This window comes from Cottoperca gobio, chromosome 3 (assembly GCF_900634415.1).
Source record: "Cottoperca gobio chromosome 3, fCotGob3.1, whole genome shotgun sequence".
Taxonomy (NCBI): Eukaryota; Metazoa; Chordata; class Actinopteri; order Perciformes; family Bovichtidae; genus Cottoperca; species Cottoperca gobio.
Genome location: NC_041357.1, coordinates 29,348,170 through 29,370,198, shown reverse-complemented (window position 1 = coordinate 29,370,198; position 22,029 = coordinate 29,348,170). Strand labels below are relative to the sequence as shown.

Sequence of the window (22,029 nt, the reverse complement as noted above, 5' to 3'; positions counted from 1 at the left end):
TGTAGTGACTGTGTGTGTAGTGACTGTGTGTGTAGTGACTGTGTGTGTAGTGACTGTGTGTGTAGTGACTGTGTGTAGTGACTGTGTGTGTAGTGACTGTGTGTGTGGTGACTGTGTGTGTAGAGACTGTGTGTTGTGACTGTGTGTAGTGGACTGTGTGTAGTGACTGTGTGTCTAGTGACTGTGTGTGTAGTGACTGTGTGTGTAGTGACTGTGTGTAGTGACTGTGTGTCTAGTGACTGTGTGTGTAGTGACTGTGTGTAGTGACTGTGTGTGTAGTGACTGTGTGTGTAGTGACTGTGTGTGTAGTGACTGTGTGTGTAGTGACTGTGTGTAGTGACTGTGTGTGTAGTGACTGTGTGTGTGGTGACTGTGTGTGTAGAGACTGTGTGTTGTGACTGTGTGTAGTGACTGTGTGTAGTGACTGTGTGTAGTGACTGTGTGTAGTGACTGTGTGTGTAGTGACTGTGTGTAGTGACTGTGTGTAGTGACTGTGTGTTGTAGTGACTGTGTGTAGTGACTGTGTGTAGTGACTGTGTTGTGTAGTGACTGTGTGTGTAGTGACTGTGTGTGTAGTGACTGTGTGTGTAGTGACTGTGTGTAGTGACTGTGTGTGTAGTGACTGTGTGTGTAGTGACTGTGTGTAGTGACTGTGTGTGTAGTGACTGTGTGTGTAGTGACTGTGTGTAGTGACTGTGTGTGTAGTGACTGTGTGTGTAGTGACTGTGTGTGTAGTGACTGTGTGTAGTGACTGTGTGTGTAGTGACTGTGTGTGTGGTGACTGTGTGTGTAGAGACTGTGTGTTGTGATTGTGACTGTGTGTAGTGACTGTGTGTGTAGTGACTGTGTGTCCACTGTGTGTGTCGTGACTGTGTGTGTAGTGACTGTGTGTGTAGAGACTGTGTGTGTAGAGACTGTGTGTAGTGATTGTGACTGTGTGTAGTGACTGTGTGTGTAGAGACTGTGTGTAGTGATTGTGACTGTGTTGTGTGTAGTGACTGTGTGTGTAGTGACTGTGTGTGTAGAGACTGTGTGTGTAGTGACTGTGTGTGTAGAGACTGTGTGTGTAGTGACTGTGTGTAGTGACTGTGTGTAGAGACTGTGTGTAGTGACTGTGTGTAGTGACTGTGTGTGTAGTGACTGTGTGTAGTGACTGTGTGTGTAGTGACTGTGTGTGTAGTGACTGTGTGTAGTGACTGTGTGTGTAGTGACTGTGTGTGTGGTGACTGTGTGTGTAGAGACTGTGTGTTGTGATTGTGACTGTGTGTAGTGACTGTGTGTGTAGTGACTGTGTGTCCACTGTGTGTGTCGTGACTGTGTGTGTCGTGACTGTGTGTGTAGAGACTGTGTGTAGTGATTGTGACTGTGTGTAGTGACTGTGTGTAGTGACTGTGTGTGTAGAGACTGTGTGTAGTGATTGTGACTGTGTGTAGTGACTGTGTGTAGTGACTGTGTGTGTAGTGACTGTGTGTGTAGAGACTGTGTGTGTAGTGACTGTGTGTGTAGAGACTGTGTGTGTAGTGACTGTGTGTAGTGACTGTGTGTAGAGACTGTGTGTAGTGACTGTGTGTAGTGACTGTGTGTAGTGACTGTGTGTAGTGATTGTGTGTAGTGACTGTGTGTAGTGACTGTGTGTAGTTACTGTGTGTAGTGACTGTGTGTGTAGTGACTGTGTGTAGTGACTGTGTGTAGTGACTGTGTGTAGTTACTGTGTGTAGTGACTGTGTGTAGTGACTGTGTGTGTAGTGACTGTGTGTAGTGACTGTGTGTAGTTACTGTGTGTAGTGACTGTGTGTGTAGTGACTGTTTGTAGTTACTGTGTGTAGTGACTGTGTGTAGTGACTGTGTGTGTAGTGACTGTGTGTGTAGTTACTGTGTGTGTAGTGACTGTGTGTAGTGACTGTGTGTGTAGTGACTGTGTGTAGTGACTGTGTGTAGTGACTGTGTGTCTAGTGACTGTGTGTGTAGTGACTGTGTGTGTAGTGACTGTGTGTAGTGACTGTGTGTGTAGTGACTGTGTGTAGTGACTGTGTGTGTAGTGACTGTGTGTAGTGACTGGTGTAGTAGTGTGTAGTGACTGTGTGTGTAGTGACTGTGTGTAGTGACTGTGTGTGTAGTGACTGTGTGTGTAGAGACTGTGTGTAGAGACTGTGTGTGTAGTGACTGTGTGTAGTGACTGTGTGTAGTGACTGTGTGTGTAGTGACTGTGTGTAGTGACTGTGTGTAGTGACTGTGTGTGTAGTGACTGGTGTGTAGTGACTGTGTGTGTAGTGACTGTGTGGTAGAGACTGTGTGTGTAGTGACTGTGTGTGTAGTGACTGTGTGTAGAGACTGTGTGTGTAGTGACTGTGTGTAGTGACTGTGTGTGTAGAGACTGTGTGTGTAGTGACTGTGTGTAGTGACTGTGTGTGTAGTGACTGTGTGTGTAGTGACTGTGTGTTGTGGACTGTGTGTGTAGTGACTGTGTGTGTAGTGACTGTGTGTGTAGTGTAGTGACTGTGGTGTAGGTACTTGTGTAGTGACATGTGTGGTGTGTTGACTGTGTGTTGTAGATGGACTGTGTGATGTGTGGTAGTGACTGTTTGGTAGAGTGACTGTGTGTAGTGTGTGACTGGTGTTGTAGATGACTGTGGTGTAGTGACTGTGTTGTTAGTGACTGTGTGTAGTGACTGTGTGTAGTGACTGTGTGTGTAGTGACTGTGTGCTAGTGACTGTGTGTAGGACTGTGTGTAGTGACTGTGTTGGTGTAGTGACTTGTGCTGTAGTGGATGTGTGTTAGTGACTGTGTGTGGACTGTGTGTGATAGTTGACTGTGTGTGTAGTGGACTGTGTGGTAGTGACTGTGTGTGTAGTGACTGTGTGTGTAGTGACTGTGTGTGTAGTGACTGTGTGTAGTGACTGTGTGTGTAGTGACTGTGTGTAGTGACGTGTGTGTAGTGACTGTGTGTGTAGTGACGTGTTGTAGTGACTGTGTGTGTAGTGACTGTGTGTGTAGAGTGACTTGTGTGTAGTGACTGTGTGTAGTGACTGTGTGTAGTGACTGTGTGTGTGGTGACTGTGTGTGTAGAGACTGTGTGTTGTGATTGTGACTGTGTGTAGTGACTGTGTGTGTAGTGACTGTGTGTCCACTGTGTGTGTCGTGACTGTGTGTGTAGTGACTGTGTGTGTAGAGACTGTGTGTGTAGAGACTGTGTGTAGTGATTGTGACTGTGTGTAGTGACTGTGTGTGTAGAGACTGTGTGTAGTGATTGTGACTGTGTGTAGTGACTGTGTGTAGTGACTGTGTGTGTAGTGACTGTGTGTGTAGAGACTGTGTGTGTAGTGACTGTGTGTGTAGAGACTGTGTGTGTAGTGACTGTGTGTAGTGACTGTGTGTAGAGACTGTGTGTAGTGACTGTGTGTAGTGACTGTGTGTGTAGTGACTGTGTGTAGTGACTGTGTGTGTAGTGACTGTGTGTGTAGTGACTGTGTGTAGTGACTGTGTGTGTAGTGACTGTGTGTGTGGTGACTGTGTGTGTAGAGACTGTGTGTTGTGATTGTGACTGTGTGTAGTGACTGTGTGTGTAGTGACTGTGTGTCCACTGTGTGTGTCGTGACTGTGTGTGTCGTGACTGTGTGTGTAGAGACTGTGTGTAGTGATTGTGACTGTGTGTAGTGACTGTGTGTAGTGACTGTGTGTGTAGAGACTGTGTGTAGTGATTGTGACTGTGTGTAGTGACTGTGTGTAGTGACTGTGTGTGTAGTGACTGTGTGTGTAGAGACTGTGTGTGTAGTGACTGTGTGTGTAGAGACTGTGTGTGTAGTGACTGTGTGTAGTGACTGTGTGTAGAGACTGTGTGTAGTGACTGTGTGTAGTGACTGTGTGTAGTGACTGTGTGTAGTGATTGTGTGTAGTGACTGTGTGTAGTGACTGTGTGTAGTTACTGTGTGTAGTGACTGTGTGTGTAGTGACTGTGTGTAGTGACTGTGTGTAGTGACTGTGTGTAGTTACTGTGTGTAGTGACTGTGTGTAGTGACTGTGTGTGTAGTGACTGTGTGTAGTGACTGTGTGTAGTTACTGTGTGTAGTGACTGTGTGTGTAGTGACTGTTTGTAGTTACTGTGTGTAGTGACTGTGTGTAGTGACTGTGTGTGTAGTGACTGTGTGTGTAGTTACTGTGTGTGTAGTGACTGTGTGTAGTGACTGTGTGTGTAGTGACTGTGTGTAGTGACTGTGTGTAGTGACTGTGTGTCTAGTGACTGTGTGTGTAGTGACTGTGTGTGTAGTGACTGTGTGTAGTGACTGTGTGTGTAGTGACTGTGTGTAGTGACTGTGTGTAGTTACTGTGTGTAGTGACTGTGTGTGTAGTGACTGTGTGTAGTGACTGTGTGTGTAGTGACTGTGTGTGTAGAGACTGTGTGTAGAGACTGTGTGTGTAGTGACTGTGTGTAGTGACTGTGTGTAGTGACTGTGTGTGTAGTGACTGTGTGTAGTGACTGTGTGTAGTGACTGTGTGTGTAGTGACTGTGTGTAGTGACTGTGTGTGTAGTGACTGTGTGTGTAGAGACTGTGTGTGTAGTGACTGTGTGTGTAGTGACTGTGTGTAGAGACTGTGTGTGTAGTGACTGTGTGTAGTGACTGTGTGTGTAGAGACTGTGTGTGTAGTGACTGTGTGTAGTGACTGTGTGTGTAGTGACTGTGTGTGTAGTGACTGTGTGTTGTGACTGTGTGTGTAGTGACTGTGTGTGTAGTGACTGTGTGTGTAGTGACTGTGTGTAGTGACTGTGTGTGTAGTGACTGTGTGTGTAGTGACTGTGTGTAGTGACTGTGTGTGTAGTGACTGTGTGTGTAGTGACTGTGTGTGTAGTGACTGTGTGTAGTGACTGTGTGTAGTGACTGTGTGTGTAGTGACTGTGTGTGTAGTGACTGTGTGTGTAGTGACTGTGTGTAGTGACTGTGTGTAGTGACTGTGTGCGTCTTGTGAACGTCTTTCTGTGAAAACAAAACACAATGGGCAACATTAATTTTATTAACGGTGAGAAATGCAATATTTTTAAGGCGGTTTTGCATTAATATGCATTTTGATAACATTTCTAGAAAACAATGATTCTAAATATCTGAAATAAACATCTGTTCTTAGTGTAATTACTAAACTCTACACGATATTTCATTCATCTTTATCGTCACGTCTGGGTTGAAAGTATCTGTGTGTTCCTGCTGGAATCTTTGGCTCTGAAGAAAGAAGCTTCCGCTCACTTTGTCCATTTCCCACCTGGAGTCTTCCCTGACCTGACGCGGCGTCCCTGCTCCTCTGCATGATTGCAGCGCAGGTGGCGTTGTCGATAAGCCAAAGTCAGGTCTGGCTCCTCAGACAAATAAAGCCATAGTGATTTAAAAAAAAAAGAGCCTGCAGGGACGCTGACTGGCCAAGTGGCTGCAACCTTTACAGAAAAGCAATGATGGAACTAAACGGTGATTTATTTATTTGCAGCGTACCGCTTTATCCATGACACAAGCAGAAGATTCAGCGTGAGAAGGATGGAGCGGGTCCAGCGACAGACAGTGTGGTGAAGCGATGATACACACTTAGTAAGGCTTGGTGAAAGCAACTGTTTAGCACATTTAGCAGGATCAGGGGAAATGCTTGTGTTGTAAAAGCTCCTGCTGACGAGAAGAGTTACATTTGTCTCCGCTTCTTCCCCTGATTGATTTATTCTTTCTCATAACCCCCCCCCCCCCCCCCGCTGTACTATAAAATAAATTGACATTTCTGACAAGAAGAGCAACCGATGCGGCAGCGATGTAAACATGCAGTGAGAAATGACCCCAATCCATCTGTTTATTCAGCCTGTGAATAGATGTCCGTCTGTCAATCAGCTGCTTCAGGACTCTAGAAGCTCAATCTGATGGCGTGACAGCTAGATTATATCTTTTCCACTCTATTATAATAATGACTACTGGTCACAATGTTTGATTGGCAAGTGATCTATGGGAAGTGTTGTGCAGAAAAACAACAGCAATGAGTGCTTTGCATCAAAGATGAAGACAGAAACTGGAGCGATGAGATTAAAAAACAGGCAACACGATACAATTTGATATACCATGAAAGAGAAGGTTCACTCAGCGCTGCCTGTCAATCTCTCCTCTCGTACAGCACGCACCGTTTAAAACGATGAGGCGACAGATTCACCTCCCGGAATTCTCAAAGATAATTTAAAACAATGAGTTCTCACACAAAAGCAAACAAAAGCAGGCTTCTCATTTCCAGCTATAGATCGTAGGTCGCTAGCAGATTTCATCAGCTGAAGCTAGTTTGCGTAAGCTAACACTAACGCTAACGCTAACGCTAACACTCGGCAAGACGCCTGTATAAGGGTCATACAGATGCACATGGTGGCTTCAACTCAAACACCACCAGCACACGACTGGAAACTGTTTGTGTATTGCAGGGAAACACTAGTTATTCCTAGTTTGCTATTCAGGTACTTTAATGCTGTTTCACAAGAGAAAAGGATTTGAGGATGAGGAGTGCTCGAGGAGTGTGGCTGACATCATGCTGACGCACGTTTGGTTGGAGTAGCCGGAAGTTCTCCAAACCAAATAAAGAGCAGAGCTGTTAAACACAGACAGTAACACCCCCCCCCCCCCCCCCCCCCCCCCCACACACACACACACACACACACACACACACACACACACACACACCACGCCTATTGACTATTAAAATGGACGATAGTTGGCGATAATGTCCTTAATGTCAGATAATAACATTACATTTCAATATGTTTTTACAGAATGCCGACTTATTATAGTGTAGATTCATAAAAAAAACATATATATATAAAGTCCCTTCCACTGTAAGGCAAGTTTATTTAAAGAGCAACATGAAGGCAATTCAAAGTGCTTTACAGAACACATTAAAAACTAATCTAAACACAGTGTCATGCAGATAAAACTCATGTTTAAACTATGATGCAACTGTTTCCAGAACGCTCTTCACTGACTTAATATAAAAGTAATTTTACTGCACAGTTTTGGAGAATATTTAAAGGAAACGTCACATCCAACTTCAAAACTCACTGTAACATAGAAACTCCTAAATATTTGGACTCTCATTAAAACAAAGTAAATCCCAATGGACTCGTGTTCAGAGACAATAAGCACACACACGACGAAGACATTTCACTGTGTTGAAGAACAACAGTTCTATCACTAATGATAAAGATATATTCCTGTGATGATATGCATTGACTGGATGTTCTGTAGTAGAAGTAACCAGTACTGTGACGGGACAACCAACACATCTAGCAGCTGAAGCACCACAAAGCCAGGCACCGTGGTAAATAAGGCGATTTATTAAACACACAGGATTTTAAAAAACCTCAAATAATTCCTGACGACAGAATAAGGAGAGGAAGCGGTGCATTCAAGCTGAGATCAAAGCGCGGCAGCAACAATGCGGTATATAGCTTATCGCTGCCTGTGATCCACGGCTCCTCAGCCAAAGCACCTGTGTGTACATTTCCCAGAAAAACAGCCTCCGGTGGTGATCATTACGTCTCCTCTGGAGGAGCACGGTGGATCGTTAGCCAGCTTCTAGGAAACATCATGCTGTTAGCTCTCTGCATCTGGGGTCACACTGCTGTTTGCTTTTCTTCTTTTCAAAGTCTAATCTGCTCTCCTCAACACATTTATCAGCTTCCAGCTGTCAGTTTTCCGTCTTTCTTCCCTTTTGTTTGTCTATTAACTTCTTTGGATGGTGGATGGTGGAGCTGTACAGTCACACCTTGCTGCTGTGCTGTATAGAGAGTCTCTGTGCAGCTGCATGTTGGTCCTAAACAGACCAGAGGAGCGTCATGTGTGGAGGTGGTGCTTCTTATTAACAATTAACATAATTACAGTATAACGGGGGGATGCCCGCCGCCTGCTCACCAGAGCTTTGATCCCTCGTGGTTCCACTTGCTCAGCATTAAATGAAAACCTTTAACTCCTGTAGGCAGCGACCTGTCTGTGACGTGAACGAGGTCTCATCATACACCAAAGGTTTGATGCTCTGTGGGATATCCTTTTTTCACTGCTGATTTTGACGTGAAACTTTTTTAAAACTGGGTATTAACCCTAACCCTGATTCCAGTATTTCTACACTCCATATATTTAAATGTGACTCCTCTTGAAATGAGTTTTATAATAGCTTCAGCGTTACTTCTACTCTGACTGCTGTGTGGTGCGGAGAGGCCTTTAAAACCATGGTCCACCTTCATGTTGGGGAATACAATGCTTTTGCTTTTATACCTCTGGTCAGTGATTCACCAAAACATTTCCTGGAAAGAATATGTGCTCCGTCTATTTTCCTTGTAATTCTTGTAATATTTTAGTTCTGAGATAATACCTGGAAAATAGGGGAAATATTTCTATGCTTTTGTTTCCTTTAAGTTTATTCCATTGAAGAACATTACAGGTATTTGTTTATGTGCTCTTGATTAATACACATGAAACATAAGACGTGTAATGTACTTACACTAGGTTAGTGTTGGCATAAAAGGTACACATAATTCCACCAATGCATACAGTGCACCTGCACATGATGTTCCTCGTCTGCTGCGCTCAGTGACCGTCGTGCTGTAACTACAGTATCAGATCCACTGAACACCTGCAGATAATAAGTGAGATCCACCTGCAGAAATCTATTCTCATTACTTCATACAGCACGGTGGACATACCGCATACATTATTCATGCTTTCTGCAAACTCTTATTGACCTCTGTCAAGGGCACCTGGACAGGCTTTCATCCTCACACAATTGGCCAATCACAGCCTCCAAATTGGACATATGCAAAGATGTAGAGGTGGCGTATGTAGAATAATATGACTCTCGCTCTGCAAGGTATGCACGGAGGAGCCTAACCCTACCGGAGCCTCGCAGCCTGAACACTGCTTTGACCTTTGACCTTCTCACATTTGAACGCTGCGCTGCTGGCCTTTATAGTTTTTCATCCGGTCTGCTCATTTAAAAACTACTTTATAGATAAAACACAGCTCTGTGCTGACGTCACACGTGTTCGACATGTTTTATTATTAACACTACTAATTGTATTGATATTATCGATATCTTGAAGAATTCGGCTAATTGGGTTGAAATCGTCGGGAATGTTGCTTTTGGTGCAGCTGCAGATTGTTATTGCTCTGGAGATAAAGCGATTTTAAACACAGGACTACCTCTTATATTTACCTATTGCTTGGTGGGACTGTGTGGAATGGGCCAAGAAAGCAGCGCGGGGCGATACACACATCCTGTTCCACTTTCGTTAACATTGCACGATGGAGAATTGTGCTGTATTCATGTGCTGTTGAAATAATTGCAAAAATGAGTTCCCGATTTGGAAAATGCTCGTGAGCTGTCCTGTAAGCAGATTATCTGATGTTTGTCTTCATCGTATGTGTTCGTCGTAGAACAAGTTACAAGTGATTATTATCAGTGGTTGAAGGGAGTGTGTGAACTGTGTGCAGCCTCATGACAACACTTCCATGGTGTAAGTCCAGCGTTAAGAGGAACATGTGTCTGATACATCTGTGAAGACTCTGGTGGCGGTTTGAGGAACAGGATTGAATTGTTGGACGTTTAGTAATAGCGTCGATGCTCCACCTGTTGAGCAGCTCATCCAGCTTCTCTCATCGTTGCTCACAGACAAACTTTACATCTCACACAACGTCCCGTTTTTAAAGATAAATCATGAAACATGGAGCCTGGATGTTTCTGTGACACAAACAGATCCAGATTACATCCCTACTGATAAGACTGCTGTTACGTTCATCGTTGATCGTTGTTATTTCTCGATTGCGTTCGCAGGCGCCTGGACAGCGTGGTGTTCGACTGCGGCTGTGATATCCACTGGATCCAGCTGTGGCAGAAGAGAGGAGACGCCGAGCTCCACACGCAGCAGCTGTACTGCAGGAACGGAGCCTCCAAGATACGACTGCACAACATGTACATCACAAACTGTGGTAAGAGGAGGGCGAGGAGGAGGAGGGGGGGGAGGGTGTGATCTGAATTTAAAACAAGACGAAAAGGAAGACGAAGCGAGGAGGAGAACAAAGGAAAGGCGGGGGGGGAAGTGGCTGACGGAAGGAGACAGGAAAAGCAGGAGACGGGAGGAAAAGGGTTAAAGGGGAAATAGAAGAAAGAGAAGAAGAGTGGGGGGGGGGGCAGGAAGGGGAGGAGGTGTGACAGAGTTCAGAGGGTGAATCTGATGCGTTGATTCTGACAGGGGCTGTAGACTCTGCAGTATAATCTCCTGGTGGTGACTCATCCCTGTGACATCTAGTGTGTGTGTGTGTGTGTGTGTGTGTGTGTGTGTGTGTGTGTGTGTGTGTCCCATCGCCTCTTTTGTACTAATTTTGTTACATTAATGAAAAGTGATTAATTAATTTGGTGTGAAAATATGTAGACACAGGCAGTGACAGGTGTGTATTTACATGAACATCCACTGTGTGTGTGTGTGTGTGTGTTTTCAGACATACCAGAGATCAGTGTGAGCCACAGCAGCGTGTTGGTGATGGAGGGAGACAATGTGACGGTGAGATGCAATGGATCCGGAGAACCGCTGCCTGAAGTGGACTGGACTGTCAGCGGGCTGAACTCCATCAACACACACCTGGTCAGACACACACACACACACACACACACACACACACACACACACACACACACACACACACACACACACACACACACACACACACACACACACCTTTGAATTCCCTGTTATGCTTTTATAGGTTTGCAGCTAAAAATGACCAAATGACATTTAATGGAAATGATGCCAAAATACCCCTAACCATGAATATAACATAACGTTGTATCGCCCGTTAGCGCCCGTTAGCGCCTGTTAGCGCCCGTTAGCGCCCGTTAGCGCCCGTTGAGTAACTGGATGTCAGTAAGTCAAACGCTGGTGATAGACAGATGCACTTCACAGGCCTCACGTTGCACCTCTGGAGTCACATGTACAAGTTCTCACATTGTTTCATTGAAAGCACCAGAACAATAGTGTAACATGATTCTGTTACAAGTATTCTTCAGTAAAAGTACAGAGGTATTATCAGACAAATGTACTCTGATTGTAATAGATGTCCCCAATTCATGATATATAATTATATCTGACATTCGTAGATTACTGAAGCAACAATGGTTTTAATAACTGCTGTATTGCTTTACAAAGATTAATCTTTACAAGACTTTTCTCTCTTTGTTTGTGTGAAAATGAGCTCTTTGGGTCTTGAACAGTTATTCAAACACAACCATCTGAGAGGAAAAATACGTATTTGGAACCAAAAACATGAGAAACTTGACCAGCGTTTGTTTCATAGGACACAATCATTGGGAACCACTGCTTCAATCTTTCACAAACTGTTGTATATATTATGCTTTACGTATGTTTTCTATGTAACATCTCATCTCTTAAACTAACCAGTGACTTCCTTTATGTATCTTTGAATCAGAAGGTTGATTTGTGACTCTTGACAGAACGCTCGTATTCTGACGTTTGAGTCGAGTCATATAATTGGCTGATCATGTGTCGTGGAGGAACAGACGTCTGGACATTAATCTGACTGTTTGTCTTGTTATTGGTGTTTCTGTGTTGTGTATTGTTCTCCACAATGTTTCCACAATCCCATTATTGAAGTGAGTGAATCCGGCTTGAGTGATGATGTTTACACTATTACTGAGGTTCTCACAAATGTGAGAGCAGGAAAGAAAGTCTTGTTGCAGCGTTGATCATCGCAGCACTAATGACCCGCATGCTGGTGAGGAGATAATATTCATACCTCTGAGAACTCGCCGCCGCTCATTTTATGTTTCTTTTGCTCGTATTATCCAAAACTACATGTGGATTGGATTTGGACTTTCTGTAGTTCTGTAGTGTAGGCTACCTATTTAATGTTATTCTGTACTTAACCATGTTTGAGTATTTAACTCTGCATTGGGACAATTAAACCAACACATTGTAATGGTTTGTGTGCTTTACAGACTGTACAGGATACGGCACCCTCTGTCCTTAGACCCTCTGTCCTTAGACCCTCTGTCCTTAGACCCTCTGTTCTTAGACCCTCTGTCCTCAGACCCTCTGTCCTTAGACCCTCTGTCCTCAGACCCTCTGTCCTTAGACCCTCTGACCTTACACCCTCTGTCCTTAGACCCTCTGTCCTCAGACCCTCTGTCCTTAGACCCTCTGTCCTCAGACCCTCTGTCCTTAGACCCTCTGACCTTACACCCTCTGTCCTTAGACCCTCTGTCCTCAGACCCTCTGTCCTCAGACCCTCTGTCCTTAGACCCTCTGACCTTACACCCTCTGTCCTTAGACCCTCTGTCCTTAGACCCTCTGTCCTTAGACCCTCTGTCCTTAGACCCTCTGTCCTTAGACCCTCGCATCGCACAAGGAAAAACTTCCTAAAAGAAACCCCATAATTAAAGGGGGAAAAATGGAAGAAACCTCAGGGAGAGCAACTGAGGAGGGATCCCTCTCCCAGGACGGACAGACGTGCAATAGATGTCGTGTTAATTCGATTTTTTGATCCAGCACCTGTAAACGTTTTGTTGGATGTTCAAACTATACAACCGGTTTACCAAAGGTTTCTAAGGAGCTTGCTAAAATCATAAGTATATCATATGTCATCGTATATCACATCTATGGGACTTACGATCCAGCTAACTGTGAATTAGCATGGAGGTTTGGGCTTCAGGACTTGTTTCTATATCTAAAATAAATATAGTCTTATGTCATATCGTCAACAATCAAGTCCTTCCTCTCTTATTCAAATATGAAGAATGGGCTTAAACGGCTTTGTAGCTCTCTGATTAGCTGTGAATATATTATATAAGATAGTTTTTGAGACAGGGTCCTGGGCTGAACCCACAGTGAGCCGGCTAACCCAGGCCCCGGGGACTTCGCAGCAGCAGCAGAGATAAACAGCGAGCAGAGGAGAACAGCAGTGTCTGAAAAATGCCGTGTGGCTGGATTTTTCATCTGTGTTGCGGTGACTTCACAGATGAAAGTCACCTCAGCCTCAGGCTTGATGTTTGAGGGTAGACGGATACTGTAGCTCATCAGGATGAGTGAAGTGTTGGGGAACCTGGCCAACTGAAGACGAGAAGGGAAGCGTTGCATTAGGCTATTTAAAGGAGAAAAGTTGTGTAATGTAACAATATATCACACTAAACATTCTTGCAGCGATTCTCCCCCTAATAAGACGAGATCAGTAGTGATCAGTCCCAATGGTCTGTACTCCTTCGCCTAATTCCTTGTTATTTAATCAACCATTAATTAACTTTAATGTAGTCATTCAATATGTAAACCCCAGTACTGTGACTACATATTGCTGAATAGATCCCTGAATGAGTCCGTGTGTCACATTCTCTCCACAGTCCAATGTATACTGGCCGAACATCCACTCTATCAACCTGACGCTCGTCAACATCAGCCGAGATGACAACAACTTCCTGCTGACCTGCATCGCAGAGAACGTGGTGGGGATGACAAACTCCTCCATCCAGCTTAATGTACAATGTGAGTACTATCTCTACTATGATTGAATCTAAGAAGCTCTGGCCTTGCCCTGCAGGGGGGCTAAGCCCGTATTGGACACAGTAAGTCCCGGCCAATGACACACATTTCAAATTAACTCCACAGGTTCTTATTTTAGATTACGTGCTTCTACTTTCTCTACCTTATTGCTTACATTTGCATATTAGCCAATTTTTAAGACTATATTTAGTGTGATGAGGAGAAATGCCACAACATTTGTTCTGATTGGTCTAAAATCTTACAATCTGGTACAACTTTTAAATGTTAGGAACATGTGAAAAATGAGGGAAAACGCCAACATTGTGTTTATTAAATGTCTTATATTCAGCTGGTTGTGCTCCTTGTAGTTTCTATGATACAGCCATTGTCTTATAATACTATATTTAGTCTTTGGGCACATGGGACTGCTGTTTCCTAAAATATATTTAAATATATAAAACAACAGTAGTCCCATGTGCCCATAGACTAAATATAGTATGAAAAGAATATACTTTTTTATACCTAAATGTAGTCTTGGGTTTAAAAAGGACATTGACGCTTAACACCCGTTGGTTTGACTAATGCCAGTAGTTTTGTCTAAACCCTGACTTATTCATTGATTCTGGGTTCTCCATTTTTGGGATTTTACGTTGCACAGGTCACTATGGTCATTAGCATATTTTTGAAAGTAAACATTACCTAACAAACTTTTGATGCCGTTAGATTTCACTCCAATTAACATTAACCCAAAGTTAAATGAGATGTTAATATTCTGTCCATGCTAGCAGCTCTGTGAGGCTTTACATTAAAGTGCTAACATGCTCAAAATGACAATGCTGATGCTGACGTTAAGCAAGTATAATGTTAACCATATCATGACGTTAATGTTGTGCATTAGCATGCTAACATTTTCTTATTAGCACTAACTACAAATTGCAGCTGATGGGAATGTCATTATCTTAGCAAGTAAAACCAAAGGACCTAATGATGGCAAAATATATTACAATTCAAGAGGAAACTGACTGTCTATCAAATTTCATAGCAATTAATCCAATAGTTATCGAGACACTTTACACTGGACGAAAAGTCAGATATTTCAGTCTTGAGCGAAGTGTTGGACTGGCAGACTGATATAGAGCCGGTCTAGAGGCCATCAATGCATCTGGGGACTGCCATGGTTTGGCAGCCATTCTGGTACGATTAATAATCCAGTGCACCAAAACACAGCACACTTTGAAAATGCTGGTATTAAGTTTCAGTGATAAAGTGACATTTGTACAGTTAACAGCTTCATTGTTAGTCTTCTGCCATTCAATTAATTTGTAAGGAATACATCAACGTCCATCAGCAACAGTAAATATTTGGTCGTTCAAAGCCAAGACAAACTGAACTGGCTCACTTTAAAGACAAGGAATCTGCTTGCTGTGATTTTGACTGACTATAGGCTACAGGGAAGAGCTAATACCAGTTCTTTAGAAGAACTAACACCCGTTCTTTAGAAGAGCTAACACCAGTTCTTTAGAAGAGCTAACACCAGTTCTTTAGAAGAACTAACACCCGTTCTTTAGAAGAGCTAACACCAGTTCTTTAGAAGAGCTAACACCAGTTCTTTAGAAGAGTTAACACCAGTTCTTTATAAGATCTAACACCAGTTCTTTAGAAGAGCTAACACCAGTTCTTTAGAAGAGCTAACACCAGTTCTTTAGAAGAGCTAACACCAGTTCTTTATAAGATCTAACATCAGTTCTTTATAAGATCTAACACCAGTTCTTTAGAAGAACTAACACCAGTTCTTTACAAGAGCTAACACCAGTTCTTTAGAAGAGCTAACATCAGTTCTTTAGAAGAACTAACACCAGTTCTTTAGAAGAGCTAACACCAGTTCTTTATAAGATCTAACATCAGTTCTTTATAAGATCTAACACCAGTTCTTTATAAGATCTAACATCAGTTCTTTATAAGATCTAACATCAGTTCTTTATAAGATCTAACACCAGTTCTTTAGAAGAGCTAACACCAGTTCTTTATAAGAACTAACACTAGTTCTTTAGAAGAGCTAACACCAGTTCTTTATAAGAGCTAATACCAGTTCTTTAGAAGAACTAACACCCGTTCTTTAGAAGAGCTAACACCAGTTCTTTAGAAGAGCTAACACCAGTTCTTTAGAAGAACTAACACCCGTTCTTTAGAAGAGCTAACACCAGTTCTTTAGAAGAGCTAACACCAGTTCTTTATAAGATCTAACACCAGTTCTTTAGAAGAGCTAACACCAGTTCTTTAGAAGAGCTAACACCAGTTCTTTAGAAGAGCTAACACCAGTTCTTTATAAGATCTAACATCAGTTCTTTATAAGATCTAACACCAGTTCTTTAGAAGAACTAACACCAGTTCTTTACAAGAGCTAACACCAGTTCTTTAGAAGAGCTAACATCAGTTCTTTAGAAGAACTAACACCAGTTCTTTAGAAGAGCTAACACCAGTTCTTTATAAGATCTAACATCAGTTCTTTATAAGATCTAACACCAGTTCTTTATAAGATCTAACATCAGTTCTTTATAAGATCTAACACCAGTTCTTTAGAAGAGCTAACACCAGTTCTTTAGAAGAGCTAACACCAGTTCTTTATAAGAGCTAACACCAATTCTTTATAAGAGCTAACACCAGTTCTTTATAAGATCTAACACCAGTTCTTTATAAGATCTAACATCAGTTCTTTATAAGATCTAACACCAGTTCTTTAGAAGAGCTAACACCAGTTCTTTAGAAGAGCTAACACCAGTTCTTTATAAGATCTAACACCAGTTCTTTATAAGATCTAACATCAGTTCTTTATAAGATCTAACACCAGTTCTTTAGAAGAGCTAACACCAGTTCTTTAGAAGAGCTAACACCAGTTCTTTATAAGATCTAACACCAGTTCTTTAGAAGAGCTAACACCAGTTCTTTATAAGATCTAACACCAGTTCTTTAGAAGAACTAACACCAGTTCTTTATAAGAGCTAACACCAGTTCTTTATAAGAACTAACACCAGTTATTTAGAAGAGCTAACACCAGTTCTTTAGAAGAGCTAACACCAGTTCTTTAGAAGAGCTAACACCAGTTCTTTAGAAGAACTAACACCAGTTCTTTAGAAGAGCTAACACCAGTCCTTTATAAGATCTAACAACAGTTCTTTAGAAGAGTTAACACCAGTTCTTTAGAAGAGCTAACACCAGTTCTTTAGAAGAGCTAACACCAGTGGTTATCTGTTTTGGTTCTCTTTCACTGTTCTCATCAATGTTGCTTCCAGAGGCAGCAAAAAAGTTCTGATAAACCAACTGCACTGAGTTACTAAGTTGTGAACATAATGTAGCATTTAGCAGCTAAAAGACAAATTATTCCATCAGGAGTTAGCAGAGAGCAAAACATAGTAATAATAGCAGTAAAAGGAGAGTGAATATTGGATCTACATCCGTAGATCCTAAACTCTCGGCTACAAGTTCAACCATTAACTAACAATCCTTAAACGTAATCCAGACAGCAATTACATTTGCTCCTAAATGTATTTTGCAAAGCAAATTAGTATACAAACACATTTTGGAGGAGACAGCGCTGTCTGTGTGGATTTGCAGCTGTTTTAATGAACAGATCATGTTCAATGAATGGAAAACAGGGGGCATATTGATTGTATGGCCTCAGTCTTAAATCACTTTAAAATATCTTAAATCAATAACAACTTGTTGCATTATGCAAGATCAACTTGGTTGTATGGAGATATTATTATTTGCTGTTTTTTGGTTCTCTTTAATATTCACAAAGTTCTACAGCATCTGGACAAAATCTGGCAGAGAGCTATGACCAATTCTGTGAAAAATAAATCCTTATTTAGAATATAGCTGGTACAATACGCTTGGAGGAAAGAATGCTGCTTTTCTTTTGCATAAGATGTATTTCATGGCAGCTTTGATGGACTTATGTCGAGGACTGAAATACTGACAGTCTAAGAGAATCATTTACAACGGGGGAAACAATCTCCTTTATCAAGCAGAAGAGCCAAATTATGCAGGTACATTTAGAATGCAATGAAGTGTTGCACAGTTACAAACCAAATGAAATTGATGTAGCCAATTAGCGAGAATATGCCCTCCAGCCCACATGAAAGCTCAGCCTTGATCTGAGCGGAAAGGGGGGAAAACAGCATGAGCAATGGTAAAGCAATGATTTGGTAACCATCAGAATGTTCCTGTACCAGACTATGAATTACACTGTACAGTATATGCTAGCTGTTAGACACGTTTACCCTGTGGATTGGCCCTGGGCAGATATGGGCATTCAAAGCCAATATGTTATTAAAGGTACATGACATTTTTCTCTTTGTAGCGAGCACGCTGTTTGTAGAGCACAATCTATTGTGACTGCAATGCATCACGCGACAGGACAGGGGACATTTGTCACCACTTCGAACACTCCCTACTGAAGCAGAGCTGCTAAAGACCACGCGAGAATGACAGATTGACTTTGCAACATCTAGTCTTCAGGGCTGCCTCCACAAGGACACTATGGATGTACATCTCCAGGCATTTTTCCTTTTTCTGTTGACACTCTCTGCTGGTGCTGCAAATTAACTTATTAATTTTTCACCACATGCTCCGATGGTAATTACATTTCCTCCCCTGTGCAGCCTATTGTCTCTGGAAATGTCATAAAATAGCTTAAACTGCTGCTCTGATTAGGGAGTAATGTGATTGACAGCGAAATTACCAGCCGTCAAGTAACATTCTCTGCATTCAAAGATGAGTTCCCTTTTTTAGCGAAACTGTAATTAACCACAATGCAAATTCTGCAGAGCCATTGTTCTGCTGCTGCCTGGAACACAGCAGCTCTACAGCGTTGTGGACTCACATAACGTACCATGTTGTTCCTTTGGAACTACTGTATTGGCATTGTGTAGCACACTATTAAGAAAAGGCCCTAGCTAAGACCTGGGTTGGTGGTTCTGCTCCCTGTGTCGCTCGACAGGACATTATGTACAGGAGGATAACATGTTCCAGATCAGGCTCCTCATCCAAAGATCCAGACTAACTTCTTTTACCATCGTATCGAAAAAGGATTCCATCCATCAAGAAATGAGTGTGAACTGTCTGTGATTGTCATCTATTGTGACTATTTTCATAAAAACACACAATTCAAATCAATAGGAAATTAATGATCGTTTTAAATATTGTCATTAGTAGTTTTAATTATGTATTATTAGATTAATTTTATAAAGTGAAACTAGCTCTCTCCTCCAGCTCTTGGGCTGGCGTCATCTGTACCCTTTAACCCGCCCTGAAGGTGGGCCTGCAGACAGAGCAAGGCATTAACTCTAATAATGAGTAATGCATAATGATCCCTCGACACTCTACATAATATCACTGTGCTGCTTATACAGGTTCAAATCTTGTGGTTTAACCCAGAAGGAGTGTGTGGCGATATCTGTCCGATCTGGTTGAAACATGGCATTTGAAACGTGCCACCAGTGTTACGTTACGTAACATTGCACAACTCGCCTCGCCTTGCATTCGGTGTTCTCATTGATCCGAGGCATGTAGTTATCAAAGCTTGTCATCTATATGAGCGCCGTAATGACTTTGTATTGTTGACTGAGACTGGCGTGACAGCCATGCTGAGGGGGAACTGGATCGGTCCCTAACTGTCCATCAACAAGAGAATTTCGTTTTTTTTCCTCTTTCTCTCTCACTCTCTGTCTTTATGCTGCACAGCCAATACCGCCCTCATGCCCATCTTCCTCCCTCCTCTTTCGTTCTTTTCTCTCGTCTCTATCTTTTCTCTTTCTTCCTGCGCTCACAATCACATCTCTGCACACGCCCCCACACTAGCACGTTCACACATACACTTGCCTTAGCCTTTAGTGCAATTGAATTACTTTATTGTCACTATTGTCTAGCAGGAACAAACTCACCAAAGCAATTTGTGAAATGACAGCTTTTCAAACACCAATAAATACTTAAATCATCTTTTTACTGGATGATGATTTGGTTTGAAAACATGAACTCTCCTTTGGTACACACTCAATGACATTTATAATAACCAGAGCTGTGAATGACAGTAACTGTTTTTACTCATTTATCTGACAATCTTTAAAAAAAATATCAATTCAGTCTATCCCTGTCTAATGATGCCACAGTAAAGTGCAGTGTTTACAGTGAGGGGGGGTTCATGCTACAAAACAACTAGTTCATACGACATGTTGTCCCACGGCATTGGAAAAGCATTTATTTATGTTCTGAACCCCCCCAGGCTATATTACCAAATGGTCAAACTGGGCCAAAGGGGTGTCTGCCCTGTGCTCACGAACCCCAGAGGATGAATCCTACGGACTTTGGTGATGTCCTGACTGTTCATCTAGCGCCACCTTGAGGTTGACGGTTGTAGTTTTGGAGTGAAATGTCGCGACAATTATTGGATATATTAAAATACTTTTTGCAGTTATTTGAACCAAATACCAACATTTTCATCAGCCTCAGCTGTACTTTGTGTTTCGTACTATTAAGCAAATGTTAGCATGGTAACATCCATCCATCGTCTACCGCTTATCCGGGGTCGGGTCGCGGGGGCAGCAGCTCCAGTAAGGAACCCCAAACTTCCCTTCTCCGGGTCACATCCTCCATCTCCGACTGGGGGATCCGAGGCGTTCCCAGTGAGGAGATATAATCTCTCCACCGAGTCCTGGGTCTTCCCCGGGGTCTGGACGTGCCTGGAACACCTCCCTAGGGAGGCGCCCAGGTGGCTCCTTACTAGATGAACCACCTCAACTGGCTCCTTTCAACGCAAAGCAGCAGCGGCTCTACTCCGAGTCTCTCCTGATGGCTGAGCTTCTCACCCTATCTCTAAGGGAGACGCCACCCGTCTGAGAAAACACATCTCGGCCGCTTGCACCAGCGATCTCATTCTTTGCTAACATGCTAAACTAATTTAGTGAACATGGTTAACATTACACCGGCTAAACATAAGCATGTTAACATAGTATTACTGATATGATATCTGGGCAAACAATGAAGTTGCCATGTGGTCTGCTTTGTGTTCTGTGGGATCTTTGAGGCTTGGAGGGTACATACACAATGGTTCTTCAGTATGGGGGAGACAATAGGGCCCCAACAACAAACATCTACCCTGCGGCGTCCAAACGGGTTAATCCGGGTGGATCCTGTATATATATATGTATCCAAATATTTGGATTTTTTTAATTAATAGAAAACATGTACTATTTTGTAGCACATTGCAATAAACTACAGATGGGGATTCATTGTGGCAGCTGTAGGATTGTTTGAATAACAACACATGCAACCATAATCTAGCAAATATAAATAGGATTGCTCACATATGCCTTTAGAAATTGCAGCATAGCAAGAGAGAGAGCATGTAGAACAGACACAGAGAGAGACTTCCAGGTAATGCTGTCTGCCAAATATTTCCTTTTGATGATGTAGCTGCAAAAGTGACTCATCGCTAAGACAAATCAGTGCATGAATTGTTTATGAAATGTATGTGATGGTATTAATGTGATCAATTGCCTCTCATCTTGGCGGCGTTGTGGATTCAGAGGTGTGTTGCTGCACGTCAGGAAAGAGAGGCTTTGTGCTTGTTCATGCTGAGGAAATTCCTCTTTCTATTTCAAGCAAGAGGAGTCCCTCTTCCTGCTTGTTTTCCTCACCATCCCATGTACTGCTGCAATATGTAACACACAGTAAAAGGCTCATTGCCACTCCCAGGCAAGAAACCTGCCTTCTAAATGCCATGCGTCCCAGAACAAATCAAAACAGCTTTGTGTTTAGTCTGCTGCTGCTTTTTCTTTGGGTCCACTTTAGGGCAGGTTTTCATCAGCCCAAGGGTTGTGGAGCTTTCTCAACACTTAAATGTCTTTGAATTACTTACAAATCACGTTATAACACAACATGATGAGGGTTTCAAGAGGGGAAATGTAACATTTGGGAGATCTAAGAGCTGCTCCTTCTGCTGTTTGCCTCATGCTATGGATCTGTCAAGTAAATGACATGTTTCCTTCTTCACTGCAGTTCCTCCAATCATCCTGAGGCTTGCTGAGCCTGAGCAGCGCCATGACACCTGCATCGAGTTCACGGTTCGGGGTTACCCCCATCCCAAGCTGCGCTGGTTCTACAAGCAAAAGGAGATTCTCCAGAACGACTACATCCGAACTGAGATGGACTTCTACCAGGACTACCTGGAGGGCTGTCTGACCTTCCAGAACCCGACGCACATCAATAATGGCAACTACACTCTGGAGGCCAGCAACCCTTTGGGAACGGTCACTAAGACAGTGTATGGTCACTTCCTCATGGCCCCGGGCATGGATGAAGATGGTGAGTGGATCGTCTCTGCTTGGTGGCTGTTCCTCTCTGTGCTCGTGTTTGATGAGTTATGCACTGTTGGCAGCTGGCAGCACTGATGTCCCTATAATCACAATTGAGAGTATACTCATGGGTAAAATGT

General features: G+C 42.8%; 1 protein-coding gene across 5 annotated transcripts in view; it reads left to right on the top strand.

The window, feature by feature from the left end:
* Positions 1 to 22,029, top strand: part of ntrk3b (neurotrophic tyrosine kinase, receptor, type 3b) — a 179,374-nt gene that overhangs the window by 78,245 nt on the left and 79,100 nt on the right. For all 5 annotated transcript variants that reach the window (XM_029428460.1, XM_029428457.1, XM_029428452.1 and 2 more), the window contains exons 5-8: positions 9,827 to 9,981; positions 10,492 to 10,634; positions 13,400 to 13,541; positions 21,594 to 21,899. In XM_029428460.1, the coding sequence (XP_029284320.1) occupies positions 9,827 to 9,981; positions 10,492 to 10,634; positions 13,400 to 13,541; positions 21,594 to 21,899 (746 nt within the window). The remainder of the gene's footprint in view (positions 1 to 9,826; positions 9,982 to 10,491; positions 10,635 to 13,399; positions 13,542 to 21,593; positions 21,900 to 22,029) is intronic.